The following is a 25,417-nucleotide window of genomic DNA, read 5'->3' as shown; positions in this document are numbered from 1 at the left end:
ACTAACAGAAAAAACAGTGTATGATTCAAGAATCAATCGGTGTAAATCGTATATATGCTCCAACTAATTTAATTCATATGATGCCCTAATCTCCCTCGTCCATTATTTTTAATATCTAGTATACATCACCAAACTTTTTCCTTCTCTGTTTTCTTTGAAGGTGATGATAATTATGGAGATGGCGTACAAGAGACAATGGTCGGTGGTGGAGGTGACCGTGGAGATGGGAACGTGATTATGATTTATAACCTAGGTTTTTTCTGTTTAGTTGTTAGATGATTTTACCATTGGGTATAAATAAAAAGTCAAGAGACGGTATTTAGGATATATGAAATTCAAAATGGATGGCATTTAAGATAACTGGTGATATGAATTATGGGAGATGAGAAATAGAAAAAGAGGATGGAAAATAGGAAAAAACTTCTTTTTCTTTACAAAATTAATTAAAAATCTGGGAAAATCCCTTTCAAAAGAAAAACACAAGTCCGTGTCTTTTCCCACCGACCACCGTCATAGCTGCCGCCACCTTCCTTTGTGTCAGCCCAACACCCCCACTAAGTTTTCTCTCTTTTATTTTCTTTCCTTGAAAGGAAGGACCCAAAATAAAAAGAAATAATGATTCCCTCCTTTTAATTTGCATCTGCATTGAATTTCATTTTAATTTGCATTTCATTTGTAATAAGATTTTAGGGAATTTCTCTTTATAAGTTTTAACTTAAACCCCCCTCCCCCATTCTCTTCTCTCTCTCAAAAAAACAAACAACCTTTTCACTCTATATTCTCTTGCGTTTCTTCTTCTCTTTCAGTAGAGAAGAGAAAACCCAGAGCCAGAGGAGAAACCGTTCTCTTCTCACAAATTCAGTCTCTCCCTCTATAACTCTAAAAGGTAAGCTTTCTTAGTCTTCCCACTTTATATTTCTTGGTTTTCTCTTACGATTCTCTAATTTGTTACTTTATTCGTTTGATCATGTAGTACTTTGATTTTTAATAACTGATGGATCTATTTGACGATGATCAACTTGGTAAAGTATCTAGTGAACCAGATCTATCTGTAGTCTTTTGTTTTGATCGTTAGATCAACTCTACGTACTGATGCTGACTGTGATTTATTGTGGTACTAGGTTTTTGTTTATTACCGTTTATGTGTATGTTGTAGATAGATGGATATAATTGCATGTACTGTTTATATGTTAGTGAATTATGATGTATTGAACTAGATCTACTTTTTCTGTAACTAGTTAAAACGTTATACTGGTGTATTTATTGTCTAGGATTCATTTAGAGAGTTTTTGTTGTGTTTGAGCTAAACTTGAAATTTTTAGTTTGCTTGAAGTTTCTATTTAGGTTCTTGTTACAGATTGCTTTTGATCATGTATTTGACAATAATGCATGGTATTTGGATTAGCATATAACTTGTTATTGGGTTGGTTGTTGGATATGGTTTAGAGTTCGTTTGTGATTATTTTCTCAATCAGTTCATGACAACTGATTGAGGATATGCTTAATTTTGGTAGTTCAATTATCCATTCATAATTTTCTTCATTGTCAAATTTGAACATTTGATTGCTTGTTTGTTGTTCTTATAATTCACTTGTGTTGGATTCAGCATATGTTTCTTTCTGTAGTTTGACTATGTTTAACACTACAGGCACGCATTAAGCAATGGCAGACGGTGAGGATATTCAGCCCCTTGTATGCGACAATGGAACAGGAATGGTGAAGGTGAGGAAAACTGTTCTTAAACAATTTGTGTTCTACACCTCTCTTCATGAGGTTAATGTTTTATTGACATCTCTTGTGCTCATTTCCTTCTCTATTTGACAGGCTGGATTTGCTGGAGATGATGCTCCAAGGGCCGTATTCCCTAGTATCGTTGGTCGACCTAGACATACCGGTGTTATGGTTGGAATGGGACAGAAAGATGCATATGTTGGTGACGAGGCTCAGTCTAAAAGAGGTATTCTTACGTTAAAATACCCAATTGAGCATGGTATTGTAAGCAACTGGGATGATATGGAGAAGATCTGGCATCACACCTTTTACAACGAGCTTCGGGTGGCTCCCGAAGAACATCCAGTTCTCCTTACTGAAGCCCCTCTCAATCCTAAAGCCAACAGAGAGAAGATGACACAGATTATGTTTGAAACTTTCAATGTCCCTGCCATGTACGTTGCCATTCAAGCTGTGCTTTCTCTTTATGCCAGTGGTCGTACCACAGGTTTGTATTCTTAAATTTGTACTCCTGATTATTTTTATTGAAAGCTTTGGTTTCTCAAACATAACATGTTTGTAATTTGATTTCTGAGCGATTTTCCTTCCTCAGGTATTGTGCTAGATTCTGGTGATGGTGTCAGTCACACAGTCCCCATCTATGAAGGTTATGCCCTCCCACATGCGATCCTCCGTCTGGACCTTGCTGGACGGGATCTGACTGATTCACTCATGAAGATCTTGACTGAAAGAGGGTACATGTTCACGACTACTGCTGAACGGGAAATTGTCCGCGACATTAAGGAAAAACTTGCCTATGTAGCTCTTGACTACGAACAGGAGCTGGAGACAGCAAAAAGCAGCTCATCGATTGAGAAGAATTATGAGCTTCCTGATGGTCAGGTAATTACCATTGGAGCAGAGAGATTCCGTTGTCCAGAGGTTCTTTTCCAACCTTCAATTATCGGAATGGAGGCACCTGGAATTCACGAGACCACATATAACTCGATCATGAAGTGTGATGTTGATATCAGAAAGGACTTGTACGGGAACATCGTGCTCAGTGGTGGGTCTACTATGTTTCCTGGAATTGCCGATCGTATGAGCAAGGAGATAACGGCTCTTGCCCCAAGTAGCATGAAAATCAAAGTCGTGGCACCGCCAGAGAGGAAGTACAGTGTCTGGATTGGAGGCTCCATCTTGGCTTCTCTCAGCACCTTCCAGCAGGTAAACGTTGCACTTTTAACTGAACATAAGAGTGCCTTATACTCGTGGAACCACCTGAATTTAGTTATCTGCCCCCCACCCATGGATTCTGCCATGGCCACCATACCTAACATGCGCCAAAGCATCACAGCTTATGGACTTAGTAGCACTCTTTGTGATTGCCTGAATTCATCATTGATAGGAGCGGTGTGAGAGCTGTTAGGTAGTAGGGTTTTAGTCCCAATGTCACTACCAAAACCCTACCCTAACTTGATATATATGAGAACTTAGTTGCAAAATCTGGATCTTCATTCGGGGCTAATTTTTTTTCAAGTCATGTTATATGTCATTATAATGTCATCTTCATATTTTGGTTGCAGATGTGGATCTCAAAAGGAGAATATGATGAGTCCGGTCCATCAATTGTCCACCGTAAGTGCTTCTAGATTTGCAGGGAGTTTTGGTTTTGTTTGTTGTGAGTTTACAAGGGTCAGACTCCATGGTTTGATTTTATGTTCGAGTTGTTTCCTTTTTTTTCCTAGCCCCGTGTATGAATATATTGTCAAAAGAGATACTTATAGGTTTTATGTGTACTTAAGATAAGAGCACTGTAGGTAAGATATGTGGTTCGATTTCATTGTTATTGTTTGGGATGTAACAGTGAATTTTATATTGGCTTTCTTATACTTGTAGTCTAGTGGTATAATCTGCATTCACTGTTCCATCTTAGTGTCTTGAAATTTCCTTTGGCCCCCCATTGTGTAGCAAGAGCAACAGCTACAGTAACCTATCAGTTAAGCAGGCCATATGGATACTCGGTTTCCGCCCAGTGTATGGATTATTATTTGTTTGACCTTTTTATTCGAACCATAATATTGGTCATACCAAAAACTTTATAGGCATACAAAGTCATTTTCCTAACCAGGGTGTATTGATAAGGGGTGTCTAATGGGTATGAATGACTTATATACCCTTAAACACTTCGAAAATATTGATATATAGGCTTTAGGATCGGCTGACTCGTGTTGATGAGTTATCAGACGAACTTCCCGCTGTAGACTGAATTCTTTCGATCTTGTTTTGATCATAATTTCTTCGTCCAATGTCGGAATGACCTCATTCTTTTTGCGTTATCTTCGTATTTTCATTCTCTTGAAGATGAAGATAAAATCTACTTGATTTTAATGGGTTAAAATCTACGATTTTCATTATATAAGCTGAACCATTAACGTTTTTTATTCCTGAACTCTCAGGAATAGGTTCGGTTTACATCTATGAGCCGAACCAACCCATTGATGAACAGTTCGTCTTACATCTATGAGCCGAACCTCACATAATTTTTCTTCCAGATCACACAGGACTAGGTTCGGCTCATTATGATATTTTTAAACAAGCCGGCTCATAACAATAACACTTTCAGCTTGCCGAACTGTTCATTAGTTGTCAATATCCAGGTTTCAGATCAAGGTTCGGCGCATAATTTAGGTGAGTTGTGAGTCGAATCTAGGTTCGGCGCATAATTTAGTTGCGTTGTGAGCCGAACCTAGGTTCGGCGCATAATGTTGTTGTTTTTTAAGCCGAACGGTTCTTCAAATTTTCAGCCTGAAAGTGTATATGAACAGTTCGGCTGATACGATTTTCATTATATAAGCCGAACCATTAACATTTTTTATTCCAGAACTCTCAGGAATAGGTTCGGCTTTCTAGGAAAATTTTATACAAGCCGAACTGTTCATGAAGGGATCGGTTCGGCTCATAAATGTAAGTCGAACCTTTTCATCCTCCATTGAATCATTCTCGTAATCTAGGAAATCAACCATTTGGGAATCATTGTTGTAGTTGATGTGTATTTTCCTAGGTTTTTTAGATGATATATGACACTCCTCATCCTCCATTGAATCAAGAATTAGAATTTTCTCACTTTCTCCTTCTCTTTCTCTCCTTCTTAACCAAACCAAAACTTTGATTTTTTTTTTCCCCAAATTTTTCATCTAAACAACTCTTATAATTCTGAAAATTATTTTAATCACTAAACAAAATATTTAATCACTAATCAAGATTAGTAACACTAATACGTAAAGGGCAGATTTGTCATTAAAAAATTTTGGGTTAAGGGGTTATCTGATTTTGCTATTTCACAACCTTTTTTGTCTTCATTCAGTATGCCTTGGAAGATTTTGGTATGCCCAAAATTATAGTTCTTTTATTCTCATGCTAGGTACTCGAACTGTTACAGTCCTATTTTTCTAGGCTGTTAGATTTTAATGGGCTTCTTTTTATTTTTGGAAGACTACCGGTTATTCTTTTCATCTCAAATACAAGAACCCACATTTGGGGATACCTCCAGAAAAACCTAAAATTTAAATCTAAAGAAGTATCCCCATTCTCTCTTCTCCATCGGTACCGATTCTTCCTCTCATGGTCCTCTTTTTTTTTTTTTTCTTTCTTTCATTCATCACTTATTCAATTTGAAATGCAGCTACAGGGTCTTAGCCGGCAGTTGCGTCGGTATAGTAATTTAGGTTGAATATAACGTCGATCATTGCGTGTATGATGAATGCAATGCCGGCAGTTTCGTCGGTATAGTAATTTAGGTTGAATACAACATCGATTCCACTGCAAGACCTTGAATTTTTTGCATGTCTATTTGAATGTTATGTAGACAGAAATACCGATTTTCTGATGTAGAATTGTAGTGCCGGCATAGTCGAACCAAATTTTAGCTATACCGATTTCAAATTTTAAGACAGTCAGCATTTTGGTATTTCATCGATTATGCTGATTGTTTCCTGAAACTGGGAAATGCCTACTTCCTGAAACTGCGAAATGCCTACTGTCGGCATAGCTGGATGATGAATATTATATCGATCTTTACAGTCGGCATAGCATTCTTCATTCAACAATACCTATTGTGGGTCTATTTCACTTATATACCGTGCGAATCAAATAAAAAATTCACATTTAACTGCATTTGGACCTGTAATTGATAGTTTATTCCTCACTGTAATCTCCCGTTTCCCTTAAACCTCTCAAAATCCTCCTTTTTCCTCTTTCTATTCTATAACTAACCCTTAAAACAATAAAATCAAAATAACTCAAAATCTTAAATTTAATCTTAACACACTAATCTATTAACTAATTAATCTTAACAAACTAATTAATCAAAAGTAACTTAGCCATTGCCAAAATTATTTGGGTAAGGAGTTCTTTAAATTAATCCATAGTATATATTTTTTGTTTTTTTTTGTGTATCTCCAAGTGTGGGTTCAAATACAGTATGCCCCCAATTAATTGTATTCTTTTTTTTTCAAAGAATTTACCATTTGTTTTGGATTTTTTTTCCGACCCATAAATCTAAATGTACACCCGTCCCCCCATACCCCATATTGTTTTTCTTGCAAATTCGAATTCTCAGCCTATCAATCCACAACGCCATCCAGCACACGAATAGATTAAAGTGTTGGGGTCTTGGTTTTTTAATTTTCATGTAGGAGGTGTCACAAGTTTTAACATTTCATGTGTGGGAGATGTTGTCGATGTTAATATTTCATGTAGAGGGTGTTGTAAGTGTTAAAATTTGTTCTTCGTTTAATATATGGGCGTTTGTAGGTGTTGACATTTCACGTAGGGATGGTGTAAGTGTTAACATTTCATGTACGGGGTTTGTATGTGTTAACAACATTTATTGAGACATATTCTGGGGTTTTTGTTTTTCATATATAACATTTCACGCAGGAGGAGTTGCAAGTGTTAGCAACATTTAGTGAGACATGTACGCGGTGTTTGTACTTGAATATCTTTCATATATAGGTTGTTGTAGTTGTTGACATTTCATGTAAAGGGTGTTGTAAGTAATAACACTTTGCATTATAGGGGGTGTTTCTATTGTTCGTCTTCTTCATGTTCTAGGTGTTCATCATTCTTTTTTCAGCAGATTTTTTTCCTCTCCGAAAATTCAATATAGAACCAAAAAATATCCATTGAATCGTCAAATGGTGCCCAAACTTGTTCTTAACATAAAATCACAAAAAGAACACCTAATTGCAACCATTTATAAATCACTCAAGTTTAAGATGATTTTTTCTAAAGTCACCCACTAGTGAGCGGCAATTTAATCCAACCGGATCATTTTGATCTACAATCAAAGAAGAAACAACCCAGTGTTCAGTTTCACCTCCGAGTCAAATAGATTAATGCATCGCTTCAAATCAAATTTCAATGGTGCACAAAAAACATGGGTTGCACGAGGATATTGAATAGTGAATTGGAGTTTGACATAGCCTTTATGCGTTGACTAAGTTAGTGCACCGTAGATTTAGATTTTAGGGGGTGGAAAAACGAATATCCTTTTTCTTTATATTAAAAAGAACTCTTTTACTCAAATTCTTTTAATTTTAATTCGATACAGTGAGGTACTTCATTCAAAAGAAGATATCGATCTTATAGATGCTTACATGCATATTGCTATTGATGAAGTTGTTGGTTTTGGACAAGGATTTGCTATGTTTTGGAAAAGTATTCATGAAATCTTTGTTCAACTTAACAAAAATTAAAATCACCGGGACTAGCGTTTTAAAAAAATAAATAAATTTTGTATAATTAAACATGACGTAAGTGATTATGCGAGAATTCTTAATGTTATATATCGACTATGTAAAAGCGACTCTTCACACAAATACTTACAATTAAGTTTTTTCAATGGATGATGATAGTATTAACTTGTTTTTTACTATAATATTTCAAACTCGAAAAGTCAGAGAGCAACTTTAAAAGGATACTGGTGGACCCTTTAAGTTTGATGCTAATTATGAGTTTTCACAGACAGTATTTCGTGGATTTGATTATTATTAATTTATTGTCGAAAAAAATATTGCGTTAATGAATAACCGAAATGATTTTTCACCAGCCCAAGAGGTGGATGGAATCTAAGTACTACCTAATTGACAAGATTGTTGGAACTACAAGGAAATTGCGAGGTCCATAGGGAATAAAACTGCTAAACAAGAACTAACTAAGGTATCAAAATGATCGTGATGCAATGACGGGGCCCATATGAAATAAAACTTCTACACAAGAACTAATTAAGGCATCAAAATTATGATGCAATGATTATCCGGGAAGAGAAAGGTCGACGTGGAAGTATTCTAGCCAGACAGATGAATCAAGTATTGATAAAGAAAAATGTATAACTATTTGAGTATCTAACAGAAAAATAATTAAGAAAGAAGCAATAAGAGCCTAACAAGATTCCCAATTCTTTGATATTTTGTCACATAATCAACAAAACAAATCATCAAACGCAAAAACAAAAACAACAAGATCATGATGTAGTGGATATAAATCTTAGTATCCACAACACAACCGAGCGTAAATACTATGAACAAAGGCAAAGATTTTTTGAAGAGGTTAAATATATCTGGCGTTGATGATTCCAAGGATGATAAAATAATTCAAATGTAATCGTTTTCCATTGAAAACGTAATTTAGTTTTAATTATTAACTTAGTATAGTTTTTAATTTCTAACTTCATCGTTACTTCAGTGAACTTCTAATGCGATTGTTGTTTTGATGTAATGAAAACTCCTTTGTTACACTCTAACACCTGCTCTAATGGCTTTGTTTTCCGGAAAAAAAAAAACTATACTTACAAATTTTAAAGCATAACATTATATCTTGAGCTATAAAGCCACACAAATCTAGATCTTCACCTGCAAATTCAATCAACTACCAAACCATTAATATGTATTCTCATAATATAAACAAAGGGGGAAAATATTGTGCACATAAACAAAAGAGGTTTATACATTTTGTTACACGATAATTAATGTGATTTTGATCGTTGTTGTAAAGTGGTAGTAAAGTATCGTTCGAAGATTCGATTTCAAACCTAAATATGTAAAGATGATAACAATATTGCGAGAAACTGAAACTCAGCATTCCACCATTAATCAAATTCAATTGGTTCATATAATGATTCTTAATAATTATAGTTCTTTTATGGACTCTATTTCTTTGCCAAAAGTAGATATCTAAAATATTAATTGTAAATTATAAGCATGGCGCATCAAAAACTCTCACGTCTAAGCATACCCCATCAAACAAGATCACAACTAATTAAGAGAAATTATAAATCAATTAAAATAAGTGCAAAAAGCCATAAAGAATCAAATATAATTACTAATCAATTGTGAAATATGACTTCTTCCATTGTCCCGGTGACAGGGTTTAGCTCATCATGTCAAACACTCTATCAAAATATGAATACATAGCTCAAAAAGTGTTTAAAGGATTATTAAAATATAAGAAAAAGAATGAAACATATCAACTGCAACGTTTATAAGCGTTGCAGATTGAACTGTTACAGAAAACAATAAAACAGATTTGTCATAGATGAATAAGACTGTCAAACCATTAATTGGCCACGGTTTCTGCGACTGTCTGTATCCGTCTACCGTGTCTTCGTCTTCCTTTTTTTTGCTGCTGCAGAAAATTATCTACAGCTCAGGTTGCTTCTCTGCTTCACCCCCAAAACCTCCTTTGTGACTTTACAACCTTATTTATATCCAACAACATCCAAAATACCTCCAAGAATACTCACAAAATCTTTTTTTCCCCACCTAAAGTCACGGGATTTCTTTCTTCTCACATTACTTTCTTTACGCGTCTCTGTGAGTTGGCAAAACTCTTCCCAAACTTAGATAGAGTCTAACTTAGGAGAGATTATCTCATTTTTATTCTTCGCGTAAGATACTCAACTTAAACCCCGGGAAACACTACTTCCCTGATTTTCGAGATTAAGAGTAAAAAACCTTTTTTTTTACATCCCCTGTTTTATCGAAACATGATACTCGCAATCCAAACCACGGATAATCACATCAAGTTTACTTCTAGAAGACTTCGTTGTTGTTAACAATTTTCCCGCCAAAAATTTCGATTAAAATAAAGAAGAAGGGGCGCCCATATCCATCTGCTGGGTCCCTTTAGGCACTGGGGTATAAATAGTCATTTTGGGATGCCCTTAATAATTCTTCATGGTGCCTTTATCAACTCTTCCAGGTGCCTTTAACGCATATCTGGGGGTGCCTTTAACCCTTCTCCGAAGTGCCTTTAGTAATTTTCTCTGGAGGTTCAAATACCATGTTTCGAGCCAATTTTTCTACAAAAGTTTATTTCTCTAAAAACACCTACAATAACATAAAATAACACAATAAACACCAAATCGAGCACTAACAATTATAGAAAATTGAGAAAAATCAGACACAAAAATGTATGTATCAATAATCATAGTTTGATGCAATACCCTTGAATATATTCTAGTGTTCCACAACTAGGTTGTCATGGCATAAAAATATTAATTGAATCACAAAAATAAAAGAAAAGTTATTTGTAATTTCAATATCCTGACTGTGGTGAAGAAGCATTGTGGCTAGATGATGTTGAGAACGTTAAAGAAGGTGAAAAGGAAGTAGAGATGTGCTAAAAAATTCAAACTTAAATCAAAATTAAAGAAGTTAAAAGAGACACAATTTTGAATGAGTAGATCATCTAGTGTGACATTGTACGCACAAAATTATTGAATGCACAAATCCTAATTGTAACTCCTATACAAATCCATACTTCTACAGTTAAAGCATTTAGAAAACATTTCTGGGAATGTCCAATGCGTGAAGTGTGGTAATTTTAGTGTAGTATTGGCTAAAAAATGTGTTATTGAAACATAATAATCGAATGAGCGAATGTAATTTCAATATATTTTCATTTTTGTTGAAGTATTCATAACTAGTCTCATCTTCAACAGGACGACATAATCCTTTTATACGTATCAATTTTCATGAACATGTTCACTTGCATTTTTATCACCATCTTGAGATTCACCAGGAACTTGCACATAATAATCATAACCATTACCATCTTGAGCTTCATCTAGAACTTGTTGACCTTCATGTAATGGTTCTTCACCATCTTCCTCCCAATCTTCATCAGATCTAACAAAGCTGGACACCTCCGCGGGTTGGGCCAACAATTTTATGTGCTCAATAAGATCAACTGGTAGTTAGTGGTACAAATCATGGTTTATCAGACTTGACATATGAACGGTATATCCAGTAGGCTCTTGAAACAGACCTAGACCAAATGCAGCAAGTGGAAAAATCTCTTTGGATATGAGTATGTTGTTGTTGCGAGAGCACTGCTCTTTCTACCGAAACATATAGCACCATTACCTACCCTGTTTAAGATTAAATGTTGAAAATTCATGATTAAAATAAAAATTGTATGTAACAACCCTATTTTCCATATAACCCCGACCGATGATTAAATAGAAAGTACGTCCTCAATTTCCTGCAAAGGGGTACATAACCCGCAGAAAACTAGGAACAAAGTTCCATTACAATTGAATATGCAGAAGGGAATTTTATTTCTTAACAAACAAAACGATGTTGAGTAGCTATGGTGTTCTTGACTTCAACGATATAACCCATTCTTAAATAACGTCGAACTAACAAAAAAAAATACTAATGAAATCTACCCAAAAGAAAGTATCCCACTGCCTCACAACTAAATAACGAAAAAATAAAAGAAGAAGTGTAGATCTCCACCTCAGTAAGATATCTTCTGAATATCCACTGATATTGGAATCAATCAAACTCCTTCACGATCCCTAAAAACACCTGAAAAATGTAATCCACGAGAATTAAACTCCAAACAAGTTAACTCAATCGCCGAGTCGCAGAGACATATAAAAATGGTATACAAAATATATCGCAAGCCGGTATGTCACAACGAAAATACAATTTAACTACAAGTAGAATAAAGATCACCCTGCAAATATGTAAGTCTCCCGTTCTAAACTTATCTGCAGTCTATGAAAACAAAACTCATTTCAAGTAAAAATCCTACACCTCAATGCGATACCGAAACCTATCCGCAATCATGCTAACTGAGTTCGGTATACATCCGCAACGTCTACCATACAAATTATACTTGTGTATACTGTTGTACTAAGTAGTACGCATCCAAGCCACATTCCTTTTTAGAAATTTTATTAGCTTACTGAATTCCAGAGGCTTACATAAAGCTGTTTATCCCAGGGTCTCACTACAGGGTCATGATTACCATTTCCGAACCCATCTTCATCTCATGCTAGCAAAACTCGTTAGGATTACCTTTTTACATCCTGACATACAAGACATGCATTATTCATCCATTAAACAACCATTCACTAATTTTGTTATCATTGGAGATGCCATAATCTTCTCTAGCAATCAAGATAATACTCCCAAACTCCAGTCAAATGTTTCACTGGGCATTAATATCAAGACCTATGTACAGTGTGATGAGTGCCAAATATTGTATATATTTATCCCTTTTTGTTGGCATTTTAACTCATCTTTTGTGCATTAATTCTACATTTTATCCCATATTCTGTATTTTCATTGTTTTCAAGAATAAATATTTTTATTAATTAATTTTGCATTTTTAGGTAATAAATAAAGTTCGAATGAGTCGCGGAGCGAAAAGAGCAGAAAAGTAGTGAAAAGCCGGGAGAAATTACGCAAGGAAGCCGCGAAGAATGGTGCGCACAACCTCATTTTCTACACACAAAAGCGCCTCCGTTCTCAGCCATCAGATCAGTTCTCAGAAGCATCCGACGGTCGCTCCTTCATAGAGCATCAAAATCTGAAGTCTCTGCCAAGCACCACAGCGCTGAAATTCCAAGCCTTCAGATCAGATGGTAGTTGAATCCAACGGTCGCTCCCTTGCTGTTCATCAACGTTTGATATCTCCGCCTTACACTACAGCACCTAACTCCATCTTGAGCCGTCAGTTTCGTTGTATTTTTGCATCCAACGGTAGCTCACGATCTGTCTCAATTTCTCCGTTAGATCCGTTTCAGAAGTTATCATCCTACGACTTTCATCACCGAACATCAAGGTTCGATGATCCCGCTCAACACTCAAACACCTAAGTCTATATCCCACAAACCAAACAACCCCTAGCCAGAACCTAATCGAGCTCACCCCGTCTGCAACCACCATACCCTGCCTCACCACCATCACCACCACCTTCTTCCCTGTCGTCACCAACCCTCCTGCAACAGCCACCAAACCACCACCATACCACTCTGTACAACATCACCCCATCTCCCTAGAACCTAATTGTTCCACCTAACCCCCAACTGTATCTCACTGACCTAGATTAGGGTTTGTTGGAACAACTAGGTTTAGGGCATGAGAAGCACGAAGAGGAGCAGGAGGCGAAGTACAAGCATGGGTCGAAGTGAGGGAGCGATTATCAGAGAAATTAGGTAAAAAAATTGTGTAACCCTAATTTTACTGTTTTAGGGGATTTTTTGGGGAAGAACATATGGAACCCTAATTCATATTTTTGGGTATAAATAGAAGGGGTGTTGTATGTGTAGTGGGTGTTCTTGGTTAGCCGAGATACCCCCTACTTGGGTTAATTTCAGTTTAATTTCAATGTCCTGTTAATTTCAGTTTAATTCCAATTTTAGTTTCAGTTCAATGTTCTAGTTCAACTTCAATTCCAGTTGTTAATTAGTTTCAATATGTTCTAACTTCATATGCTAGGGGCTAGATGATACTCTTGAATTGTATGCTAGGTTAATCCATGATCATGTTAATTGTTCTTGTAGTGCTTAAATGTCATAGGACTGATAATATCTACTTGAGTGAATGCATCTGTGATCAGTTGTGCTGTAAGAAGACAACTGATTCTAGGGGTGAAAGAATGATGGTAGCTAAGAATTCAGTCCATTTGAAGGACTGTGTTTAACTGTCTTAGGGTGATAGATAGCTTCTTGAACAACAAGCCTGTGATCAGCTGTGCTGTAAGAAGACAGCTGATGCTAGGGGCAAGTGAGTAAAGATTAGCCAAGAAAATCATCCATTATGATCTTCCCTGAATTGAAACAAGAACAATGATTTGAGTAGGTACTGCCTTAGCTTAGGATCAAGTAGTGGATTCAAAGACCCTAGTACCTTCACTCTTCACTTCACTGCCTTTGGCTCATTGCCATTGTAACTGTCACTATCTCACTGCCTGTCACTAGCTCAGACTAGCTAGAAAACTTCAATAGCTCCCTCCAAGTCCCTGTGGACAAACCTTTTCTTCCCATCACTAACTACAATTGATCCTGTGCACTTGCAGGTCAGTTTGTAGGTTGTTTTCAAAACCCACCAAGTTTTTGGCGCCGCTGCCGGGGACTCGGTTAGCGGCGCTGTTGTTTTTTTTTTTTTTTTTTTTTTGCTCTGCATTTGTTTGCTGTTGCAGGTCTTGTTGCTGGCTAGCCTTTGCTAACCTTGTTGTTGCATCCTTAGTGCATCCTGTTGCATCTTCAATGCATTTACTGATCAACTGCATTCTTGCATTCTTTCATTTACTGCACCATCTAGCCTTTATGGATGCATCATCACCTTTAGCTTGCATCTAGTTTTGTCCTGCATATTCAGTTATCAACTCATCTTGCATCTCATGCTGTAGATTTTAGTGAAGCCATTGTCCTGTAACTTTCTTATTTGTCATCCGAAGCTTGTGCCATCTGCATTGCATCTTACAACATCTTGGCATACTTGTCATCTTATATTCTTGCATATCTTCTTGCACTGCATCCATTTGCATAAGCATCACTGTGTAACTGCATCTTAGTCTCACTTGCTTCTGTGCACTTAGTGTAAGCATAGTCCCTGTTCTTGCACTTCCTGTTAGGCATTGTCTTACCTCTTTAGTGCATTGTCTTGCTTCTTTCTCTTGTTATTGCTCTTGCTTTTGCCTAGCTGCTGGGTTGTAAGAACTTAACCCTTGTTGCTGCTGCCCTGCCTGCAAGCCCTGAACTGAACCACCTGCTGTTGCTGTTGCTGCTGCTGGTGCTTAGCCAACTGGGCTGCCAACTGAAGCTGCCAACTGGGCTGCCAACTGAAGCTGCCAACTGGGCTGCCAACTGAAGCTGCCAACTGGGCTGCCAACTGAAGTTGTCAACTGGGCTCGCCTATTTCTGTTGCTGGGCTGTGCAATAAAGAAACAAAAGCCCAACTGGGCTGTAAGCTGCAGAAGGAGTGGAAATTGAACCAAGCCCAACTGGGCCTTGAGTGTTGAAGCCAAAGCTTAGGATGATCCAAAGCCCAACTGGGCTTTTGCAACCTAACTGAGCAGCTGGGCTGTGCTTAAGCAAGTAAGCCTAAACCCATTAAGAGAACCCAACCTGTGGGCTTCCATTTTTAATTTGTGGGCTTGTAATAATTTTTGTTTTTCTTTATTTTTTTATTTGGGCTTGTAATAATTTTTTCTTTTTCTTCTTTTTCTTCTTTATGGGTTTGTTTAATATTGTTGTTTTATTTCTTTTATGGGTTGTGCTAATTTATGATAGGATAATTTAAAAAAAAAAAAAAAAAAAAAATTTACTTGCTCCCAAATTCAAAAACCAAATATTATTTTGCTCCCACATTAAAAACCAAAATTTTTTTCCCATTAAAACCAAATGTCTCCCGCCAAAACCAAATTTTTCCCAACAAAACCAAATTTTTCCAAAAAGTCCAATCCCTTAAAAACCAAATTTTGAGCTTTGTAAACTCTTTACTTAGCCTTTGAGCCCAATCATGTCTAGATCTTTTTCTACAGTTGGGGAATAAACGAATCCCTTAGAGAACATTGCGCGTGGACATACTTCACGTTATGAACCTCCCATAGACCATGATGTCAATAGTCATAGGAATTTATTATGGACATTTTCAAAGTCCCGAGCCTCAATACATGAACCCTAATGACTATTCGCACATGCATCGTTTGCCACAACGTGAAAATGAACATTTTGCTAGTGCCTCACTCACACAATCATCTCTTGTGGATCAATTAGAAGCTCGATCGCAGCTTTAGAAATGCAATCACATGAGGAATCTGTCACATCTAATTTTCTTAGGCAACCTAAAATCTATGCATGTCCCGCATGTGGTAGTTTAGACCACCCTGTTGAGAATTGTCATATTTTGCATAATTTTAGGCAATCTAGAGAAAATCCAAGGTATGAAATGCCCATAAATTGTGAGAATGGTAGTCATTGGGACCATAATCAATCCTTTGAGGGTTGCGATCAATCTTTTATAAACCCTAATGACCATGCACACATGTACCAATCACCACAATTTGAACATAAGAATTTTGTACTCCCATGAATTTAGACTCCACCACAGAAGCTTTCAGACTCAGTGAGCAAAACTTCGATAGATCTACATCACGAATTCAGGCATATTTAGATCAGATTTTGCTTCACCTACAAAAGGAGGAAATTCATGAGGAAATGTATGTTGTCCCTAATGAAGTGTCTAGTCCCATTCATGTAAATGATGTTGAATATGAACCTAATTTAGAGGAACATGAATCGACTAACGACACCACCACTTTTAATGAGGACCAATATGCATGCTACCATGATGATGATTATGATGATTATGATTGTGTTAGAAGAACATGAAAATATTGTGGAACCTGTTAGTTCAATAACATATGGCTTCTCGCCCTCGACCTTCATGAATGTTGTTTTTTCTAATACTCATTGTAATTCATATGATTTTGATATTGACATGGGATTCGTACAATTATTCTGTGAAGATGAACATGACATAGGAATAGTTGAATCTTCTGTAGACACTAATGTTATTATGCATGAAAATAAGTGATGTGTCTGATTCTCTACCTAGGTCACATTGTGATATTTCTCCTGATTTGCCGATGCATGAGAATGAATTTGTTGATGATGTTGATGATTCTGAGTGTGAACTTTCTAAACTGATTGATGATTGTGAGCATGATGTGACATGTAGATGATTTAGGAGATTTTGATTTGATTAATAATGACGCACCTATTCTCCTACATGAGTCACAATCTGTTGGCCTTCCACCCAACCTAGATTTGGTTTGTAACAAATTTAAACCAACTTTTCTGAAAATTCCTAATCTAGGATTGGAACTGTGTGCCTCCCAAGTCCTCTTGGACTATTTTGCTTCTAAGTATAATACATTTGAGGAACCACAGTTGGAAATTGCATGTTTGCCCGTCCCTAGCACAGTTCACTTTGAGCTAGACCTTTGCATGATGAACCCCCAAACTGCGCGATTTTGTTTTCAAAATTATATCTTCTGTAAAATCCAGGTTTGGGGGTAGCTCATTTTGTTTCACAGCTTCACTTGCATGCCTACCATATTATTATTGTGTGAAGCTGTTGAAACCTTACACTTTGTCTTTTGGGTTGATCCTCAACTCTTTAGATTGTTGTGTATGGTGAATTTTTGTATATAATCCAGTAGATAAAATTTCTTAAAAACCTTTTTGTTCCTTTTGTATATATTTTGCTAATCCAATATGATCTCGGCTGAAATATGTTGGATTTTTTCCTTGAATAACGGAGTTTTAATTTGCTTTCGCCGAAATCGGGTATTCTCTCTCCTTTTACTCTACTCAGCATGTCCCTTCCATATGTTGTTTTAAATTCTTTCCATATTTTGAAACATTGAGGACAATGTTTAGTTTAGGTTTGGGGGTATAGAGTAGATGCCACGATAATATGCTATAATTGAAAACAAAACTCCTTCTTCTTTTTGAAAAAATTGAAAAATTCCAAAAAAATTAAAATCAAAATTCAAAAAAAAATTAAAAAAAAAAAATCATAAAAATGGAGCTCATTTACCTTGAAATGTTGACTCTTGTGCAAAATGTATTTTTATTAGGAGTCTTAGTCTAGATATTTAGGCACCCTGATTCTAGCACAATTCACATAGTGATAAGAAATTTGCACGCGCACGATCTACCAATACATGTATGGCCTCGATCTTCAAGGTGTTTGATAGGAAGTTACGATTGCCAATCACTTTAGAATACTGAACGAAACTTGACTAGCTTGTTCTTTGGTTGGTTGGGATAGAAGGTGGAGGTTACATTAAGAAAGACAACCATCGAATTTAACTGGGTGCATCAAAAAGGGCTACCTCTTTGCAAAGTGTCATGTAATTTTTGTTTCCTTTTGTATATCAAAAGTGTTTCCTTGTTCAAAAAAAAAAAAAAAAAAAAAAAAAAAGAGAAAAAAAAATATCAGAAAAATACAAAAAAATCAAGTATTTATCAATTCCATCATCTCTTGTTCCAAAAATAAAAGAGAATAGTCAATGTAAATAAGAGTCATGTAAATAGTCATTTTGTTGTTTCATTGTAATAAGCAAGGAGGGTGTATGCCATTGATGTACAACGCGAGTAATTGTGAAATACCTCCAACTCATTCACAATTCTCGTAAAGTCCGGACAGCTAGCTAGATTTCGACCTCAGTTCTTAGCCTGAGAAACTATCTCTTGGTGATTAGTAGTCATAACTTCAGATCTTTCTTTACACATGTGTAGATACACTTTACACTCTTATCACATGTCTTTTTTTGTTATCAGTGCTAGGATTGTGCCTTCGATAGCTAGATTGACATCTCCATTTTGCTGTGAGCTTAAACTGTTTTGCACATGTCACATTTGATGGAATCTGAGCTTATATTTTGACCTAGAACTTTGTAGGTACGTTCTAAGCAAACCTTCACGAGACTTCAACTCGTCCACTAGGGACACTTAGTGGTTTAAAAGGCTTAGTGCATACGCTAAATGCATTCGAGAGACCAGCGACAGTGGTATAGTTAGGATTTCCTTAGTTTTGTTTTACTTGAGGACAAGTAAAATTCAGGTTTGGGGGTATTTGATGAGTGCCAAATATTGTATATTTATCCTTTTTGTTGGCATTTAACTCATCTTTTGTGCATTAATTCTACATTTTATCCCATATTCTGTATTTTCATTGTTTTCAAGAATAAATATTTTTTAATTAATTTTGCATTTTTAGGTAATAAATAAAGTTCGATGAGTCGCGGAGCGAAAAGAGCAGAAAAGTAGTGAAAAGCCGGGAGAAATTACGCAAGGAAGCCGCGAAGAATGGTGCGCACAACCTCATTTTCTACACACAAAAGCGCCTCCGTTCTCAGCCATCAGATCAGTTCTCAGAAGCATCCGACGGTCGCTCCTTCATAGAGCATCAAAATCTGAAGTCTCTGCCAAGCACCACAGCGCTGAAATTCCAAGCCTTCAGATCAGATGGTAGTTGAATCCAACGGTCTCTCCCTTGCTGTTCATCAACGTTTGATATCTCCGCCTTACACTACAGCACCTAACTCCATCTTGAGCCGTCAGTTTCGTTGTATTTTTGCATCCAACGGTCGCTCACGATCTGTCTCAATTTCTCCGTTAGATCCGTTTCAGAAGTTATCATCCTACGACTTTCATCACCGAACATCAAGGTTCGATGATCCCGCTCAACACTCAAACACCTAAGTCTATATCCCACAAACCAAACAACCCCTAGCCAGAACCTAATCGAGCTCACCCCGTCTGCAACCACCATACCCTGCCTCACCACCATCACCACCACCTTCTTCCCTGTCGTCACCAACCCTCCTGCAACAGCCACCAAACCACCACCATACCACTCTGTACAACATCACCCCATCTCCCTAGAACCTAATTGTTCCACCTAACCCCCAACTGTATCTCACTGACCTAGATTAGGGTTTGTTGGAACAACTAGGTTTAGGGCATGAGAAGCACGAAGAGGAGCAGGAGGCGAAGTACAAGCATGGGTCGAAGTGAGGGAGCGATTATCAGAGAAATTAGGTAAAAAAATTGTGTAACCCTAATTTTACTGTTTTAGGGGATTTTTTGGGGAAGAACATATGGAACCCTAATTCATATTTTTGGGTATAAATAGAAGGGGTGTTGTATGTGTAGTGGGTGTTCTTGGTTAGCCGAGATACCCCCTACTTGGGTTAATTTCAGTTTAATTTCAATGTCCTGTTAATTTCAGTTTAATTCCAATTTTAGTTTCAGTTCAATGTTCTAGTTCAACTTCAATTCCAGTTGTTAATTAGTTTCAATATGTTCTAACTTCATATGCTAGGGGCTAGATGATACTCTTGAATTGTATGTTAGGTTAATCCATGATCATGTTAATTGTTCTTGTAGTGCTTAAATGTCATAGGACTGATAATATCTACTTGAGTGAATGCATCTGTGATCAGTTGTGCTGTAAGAAGACAACTGATTCTAGGGGTGAAAGAATGATGGTAGCTAAGAATTCAGTCCATTTGAAGGACTGTGTTTAACTGTCTTAGGGTGATAGATAGCTTCTTGAACAACAAGCCTGTGATCAGCTGTGCTGTAAGAAGACAGCTGATGCTAGGGGCAAGTGAGTAAAGATTAGCCAAGAAAATCATCCATTATGATCTTCCCTGAATTGAAACAAGAACAATGATTTGAGTAGGTACTGCCTTAGCTTAGGATCAAGTAGTGGATTCAAAGACCCTAGTACCTTCACTCTTCACTTCACTGCCTTTGGCTCATTGCCATTGTAACTGTCACTATCTCACTGCCTGTCACTAGCTCAGACTAGCTAGAAAACTTCAATAGCTCCCTCCAAGTCCCTGTGGACAAACCTTTTCTTCCCATCACTAACTACAATTGATCCTGTGCACTTGCAGGTCAGTTTGTAGGTTGTTTTCAAAACCCACCACAGTGCATCATTACCCTTTCAACGTTATTATTATGACGTACTTAAAATCATCACCCTACTCAAAACTAAAATCTTCACCACAACCAGTACTATCAATGCGCTTACATTTGGGTCCAGTATTTAGCTAGAGGTATAAAAGATTCAAATTAACCACACAACCACTAATCTCCACTTTGGCTCAACACTCAAACAATCAACTAACAGTACTAGCTAATTAGTGTTCACCATTACATCGTTTAATTTAGGAACTTGATGTTAACCTTATGATTTATAGGGTTCAGTATATAGCTAGTAATATCCACAAAGGGCACCGTGATGTACTCACACCACTAACACTGCTACCATTAACCCCATGACCAACACATCCTAACAAACAAGTAACTTACACAAGAAAACAATTCCCCATTGACTATTCGTACATCTAGATCAGAAACTTGTAACCAGATTCTAGTGAAAAACCCAATTAGTACCCATAGTCACACACGTTAGGGAATCAAATTTTACACCTATATTAAGTACACAACACCCTAACCTCTTAGCAAGCAACATGATTGGCATCTAACAAAATCTAAATTTAACTATTTTCCATGCTCATACCTAACTCATCTGTAACCACGATAACATTAGAATTTTAATTAAATCACAAGCAACTGCCTAATCTAAAAATCAAGCATGAGTATATATAGTTTACGAAATATTCAATTGCCACTTATACATTAATCCGAACCTAAGAGACTGAATTAAACTTGCCTCAATATTGCAGTAACAGACCCTTCCACTTTTGCCGATTAGCTTTCAGTGAACAAGTCCTAAGAAATCCAAACAACAAAACTCTCTTAAAAACAAAAGGAACTTGATTATATCTACCACAAATATTAAAACGTACCATATTTATACTTTACTCCTCGCTTATTACTTGGTACCTCTATTCACTCTAAATCTATCAATCTCACATACAAGTACGACGTCTGTATTTCTTATGTTTCAATTCTTGATATTTCCTTTGATAAATATTATACTTCCCAAATGATCAGGAAGTGGGGGGAAGAGGTCAAAGACCTAAACTACATAATCACTTAGGATAATACTAAATAAAATTCTAGGTTCACTAAGGGCCTCCCTTGCATCTAAAACTAATTATATATATATATATAATTACGTTGCTAAAAATTTGAGTATTACAATCTACCCCACTAGAAATGGGATTTCGTACCCGGAATCAAAATTACCTTGTTATTGAAAATATGCGTATGATAACGACGAATAACATCCTCATGTTCCCAAGAAGCCTCTCGTTCGTCTATTGGATTCCATCGCAGCTTGACAAATGAAATTGCTCGAGATCGTAGTTGCCTAAATTGTCGTTCTAAACTACAAATACCCTTATCTTCATAGGTGGCACCCGGTTGCACAACCCACTCACTAAGGTCTGCTTGCTGAGCTCGCTCCTCATCTCTTAAGTGTCTACGTAACATTGAAACATGAAATACGTTGTGTACTCCAGCCAATTGCGGTGGTAACTCTAACTGGAATGCCACGTTTCCAATCTTCTTAGTTATAGGAAAAGGTCCAATGAACCTGCGAGCCAGTTTACTCTTATTCCCAAACCTCATTACTCCTTTCATAGGAGACACCTTGAGTAATACCTCATCTCTGACTTGAAGTGGTAATGGTCGACGCTTCCTATCTGCATAACTTTTCTGTCTACTTTGAGCTTTACGAAGACAATCCTTAACCACTAGGATCTTCTTCGTAGTGAGCTGAACAAAATTAGGACCCAAAAATCTCTTCCATAAAGATCTTCAAAAGGAGCCATACCAATGCTCAACTGATAACTATTATTGTAGGCAAATTCTGCCCACAGTAAGTATTCATCCCAGTTTCCTTGGAAATCTAGCACACACGCCCGAAGCATATTCTCCAATATTTGATTAACTCTATCTGTCTGACCATCAGTCTGAGGATGAAATGAAGTACTCAAATCCAACTCTGAACCCATAGCTTTTTGAAATCCTCCCCAAAATTTGAAAGTGAATTAAGCACCCTTATCAGAAACAATCGAGACTGGCACTCCATGCAATACCACAATCTTCTCTACATAGACCTTGCATAATATATCTACAGTATAAGTAGTATGCACTGGTAATAAGTGTGCCAACTTAGTCAACTGATCCACTATTACCCAAATAGAGTCATGTCCTCTCTTTGATCTAGGTAGTCCAACTATAAAATCCATGAATATATTATCCCATTTCCATTCCGGTATTGGAAGTGGTTGTAGTTCACCGGCTGGCTTTTGATGTTCAATCTTAACTTGCTGACAAGTTCGGCATTTAGAAACGTGTTCTGTAATCTCTCGCTTCATACTTTTCCACCAAAACTGTCTACGCAAATCCTTATACATTTTTGTAGCTCCGGGATGGATAGTGTAGCGACTGCGATGAGCTCCATAAAATACCTCACCTCTAAACCGAGCGTCCATGGTACACATAACCGACCTCGAAGCCGAACACCACCATCCATACCTACATCAAAATCTTCACTTAAGTCTCCAGATCTAAGTAGTTTCGAACACCAATCATCCTTGGATTGAGCCTGAACAATACGAATAATAAGTGCAGGTTGTACCATAAGATTTCCCAAAAATGCTTGAGAAGTAGAAGGATTCTTGACGTCTAAGATAAACTCATCGACTGTCTCTAACATCTTCCACTCTTCCTCCATCATGAAAGATAACAAACCCCTTGGTTTTCTGCTTAAGGCATCAGCTACAACATTCGCCGTACTAGGGTGATATTGTAAGCCGAAGGTGTAATCATTGATGAGCTCCATCCATCGACGTTGTCTCATATTCAAATCCTTCTGGGAAAATAGATACTTGAGACTCTTGTGATTAGTGAAAAACTCAAATCTCTCGCCATATAAGTAATATCGGCACAACTTCAGAACACAACTTATCACTGCCAACTCCAAGTCATGGGTTGGATAATTCTTCTCATGGACACGCAATTTCCTAGAAGCATAAGCAATAACCTTACCTTCTTGCATCAAAACACATCCCAATCCGAGAAATGAGGCATCTTTCTAAACCACTAACTCCTTTCCTTCTTCAGGTAAGGTCAAAACTGGTGCCGAGGTAAGCTTAGTCTAAAGCTCCTGAAAAGCGTCTTCACACCCCAAACAAAAAATACTCCCTTCTTAGTTAGCTTAGTAAGTGGTCCCAAAATTCGAGAAAAATTCTTAATGAAACGATGGTAATTAAGAAAACTTCGAATTCTGAAACCGTTGTAGGTTGTTTCCAACTCAACACTGCCTCAATCTTGGAAGGGTCTACAGAAACTCCGGATTCAGATATCACATGCCCCAAAAACTTAACTGATTGTTTCCAAAACTCACATTTCAAGAACTTTGCAAACAATTGATGCTCTCTCAAAGTATGCAACACTAAGCGTAAGTATTCCACGTGTTGATCCCGAGTATTAGAGTACACAAAAATATCATCGATAAATACAATAACAAACCGATCAAGAAAATCTCTAAATACTCGATTCATCAAATCCATAAAAACCGCTGGTGCATTCGTAAGCCCAAAAGGCATCACCAGAAACTCATAAGAACCATAACGAGCCAGGAATGCAGTCTTAGAAATATCTTGCTCTCTAACAAGAAGCTGATGATGGCTTGATCGCAAATCGATCTTCGAAAACCATTAGCCCCTTTCAACTGGTCAAATATATCATTAATCCTAGGTAAATGATATTTGTTTCTTATCGTGACCTTGTTCAGTTCACGGTAGTCAACACACAATCGTAAAGAACCATCTTTCTTTTTCACAAATAAAACATGAGCACCCCATGGTGATGTTTATGGGTAAAAACTGTTTCTGCTGGTTTTGGTAAATTTGGGTGTGTGGATGAGAAACAAATCTAAACCTAAAACAAATGCACTGCAAGGGAGTGCTTTAGGTTCGAGAGATCAATCTGTACAATCCCAGCCTAAACCAAGAAATGGCCGTTCCAGTCTTTCTTTGGTCACAAAGTGAAGGAGAAGGGTTGGTCTTAGGGAGGGAATCGAAGAAGGCGTTGAGACCAAAATGGTTAATTCTGAATGACTTGTATCAGAATTTGGAACTGGCTTGCGGAATGTAAGCTATCAGTTCTTTGGTATTTTTCTGGATACTGTGTTGTTGTTCTAACCAAAACTTGTCGTTTGGTCGAAAATAGGTAAAACCTATTTGTACAAGTCATATTGAACGCACCCTGATCTCGTAGAAAGTAGGAGTGATTGAGTGATGGAGAAGTGGGTTATGCGTAACTATCAGAAACCATGTTCCCACTGTGGAGGAAACTGGTTAGTTTACACCCACTACTTCTTGCCGCCACTAACTGCCCTGCTTTCTGACACTTTCTTATAATGGACGTGTTGCACGCCGCACGCTGTAAACCGCCAGACCAATACCCTGATGGGCATCCCCCAGTTTGTGACATGTTTGATGTCTCAAGTGTTTTCAAGGAAAATATGTAGCAGATTGCTATGTGCGGCAAGTCAAAGTCAGGAGACTTGCCACAGGAGAATAACACGTGATACTATTTAGCTTGTCTTAGTTGGTCGCCCAAAACTTGCCACAGGCCTGTCAATTCTGTGGCGAATTTGGACGGTTGAGATCGTAACTCATGAGAAAGGGTGGCCATTGATTATGACCACATTCTGTTGGCGCCTGATGGTAGCACAATGGCGTCATTGGCACATGCCAATGGTGTAGTGGAATATAGCGGCATGCAAGTGGCATAGTGGCGCCTAGCGTAGCCATGGAAGTTTTTTGGCATATTGGTGTTAGACTCAAATATGGCTCTGACAACATTGGCCCTGTTGCTATATCAAACTTAAGGCCTTAGGAG

At 37.3% G+C, this 25,417-nt stretch overlaps 2 protein-coding genes across 3 annotated transcripts; one reads left to right on the top strand and one right to left on the bottom strand.

The window, feature by feature from the left end:
• The first annotated feature begins 638 nt into the window (after window positions 1-638).
• On the top strand, window positions 639-3,638 carry LOC113297499 (actin-7). 2 transcript variants are annotated; one of them, XM_026545980.1, is made up of 5 exons: window positions 639-886; window positions 1,649-1,722; window positions 1,825-2,218; window positions 2,324-2,937; window positions 3,297-3,638. In XM_026545980.1, exons 2-5 carry the CDS (start codon window positions 1,663-1,665, stop codon window positions 3,360-3,362), a joined length of 1,134 nt encoding a protein of 377 aa, XP_026401765.1. In that variant the 5' UTR covers window positions 639-886; window positions 1,649-1,662; the 3' UTR covers window positions 3,363-3,638. The 2 variants fall into 2 exon arrangements, with proteins under 2 accessions (XP_026401765.1, XP_026401766.1); XM_026545981.1 differs by lacking the exon at window positions 639-886 and adding an exon at window positions 998-1,022.
• Window positions 3,639-22,880: 19,242 nt separating this feature from the next.
• Window positions 22,881-23,567, bottom strand: LOC113294706. Its single transcript, XM_026543083.1, has one exon. It carries the CDS (start codon window positions 23,565-23,567, stop codon window positions 22,881-22,883), a length of 687 nt encoding a protein of 228 aa, XP_026398868.1.
• Window positions 23,568-25,417: the final 1,850 nt, after the last annotated feature.

Source organism: Papaver somniferum, chromosome 7, assembly GCF_003573695.1.
Source record: "Papaver somniferum cultivar HN1 chromosome 7, ASM357369v1, whole genome shotgun sequence".
In the NCBI taxonomy this organism is placed as follows: Eukaryota; Viridiplantae; Streptophyta; class Magnoliopsida; order Ranunculales; family Papaveraceae; genus Papaver; species Papaver somniferum.
The sequence above is the reverse complement of the archived record's forward strand: the minus strand, read 5'-3'. Positions and strand labels throughout refer to the sequence as shown.

Bases quoted from the DNA above. Each gene is read 5' to 3' on its own strand.
- LOC113297499 (XM_026545980.1), top strand. From the start codon at position 1,663: ATGGCAGACGGTGAGGATATTCAGCCCCTTGTATGCGACAATGGAACA. The intron at 1,723-1,824 runs GTGAGGAAAACT...TCTATTTGACAG, and splicing joins ATGGAACAGGAATGGTGAAG to GCTGGATTTGCTGGAGATGA. The intron at 2,219-2,323 runs GTTTGTATTCTT...TTCCTTCCTCAG, and splicing joins TGCCAGTGGTCGTACCACAG to GTATTGTGCTAGATTCTGGT.
- LOC113294706 (XM_026543083.1), bottom strand. From the start codon at position 23,567: ATGCAAGAAGGTAAGGTTATTGCTTATGCTTCTAGGAAATTGCGTGTC.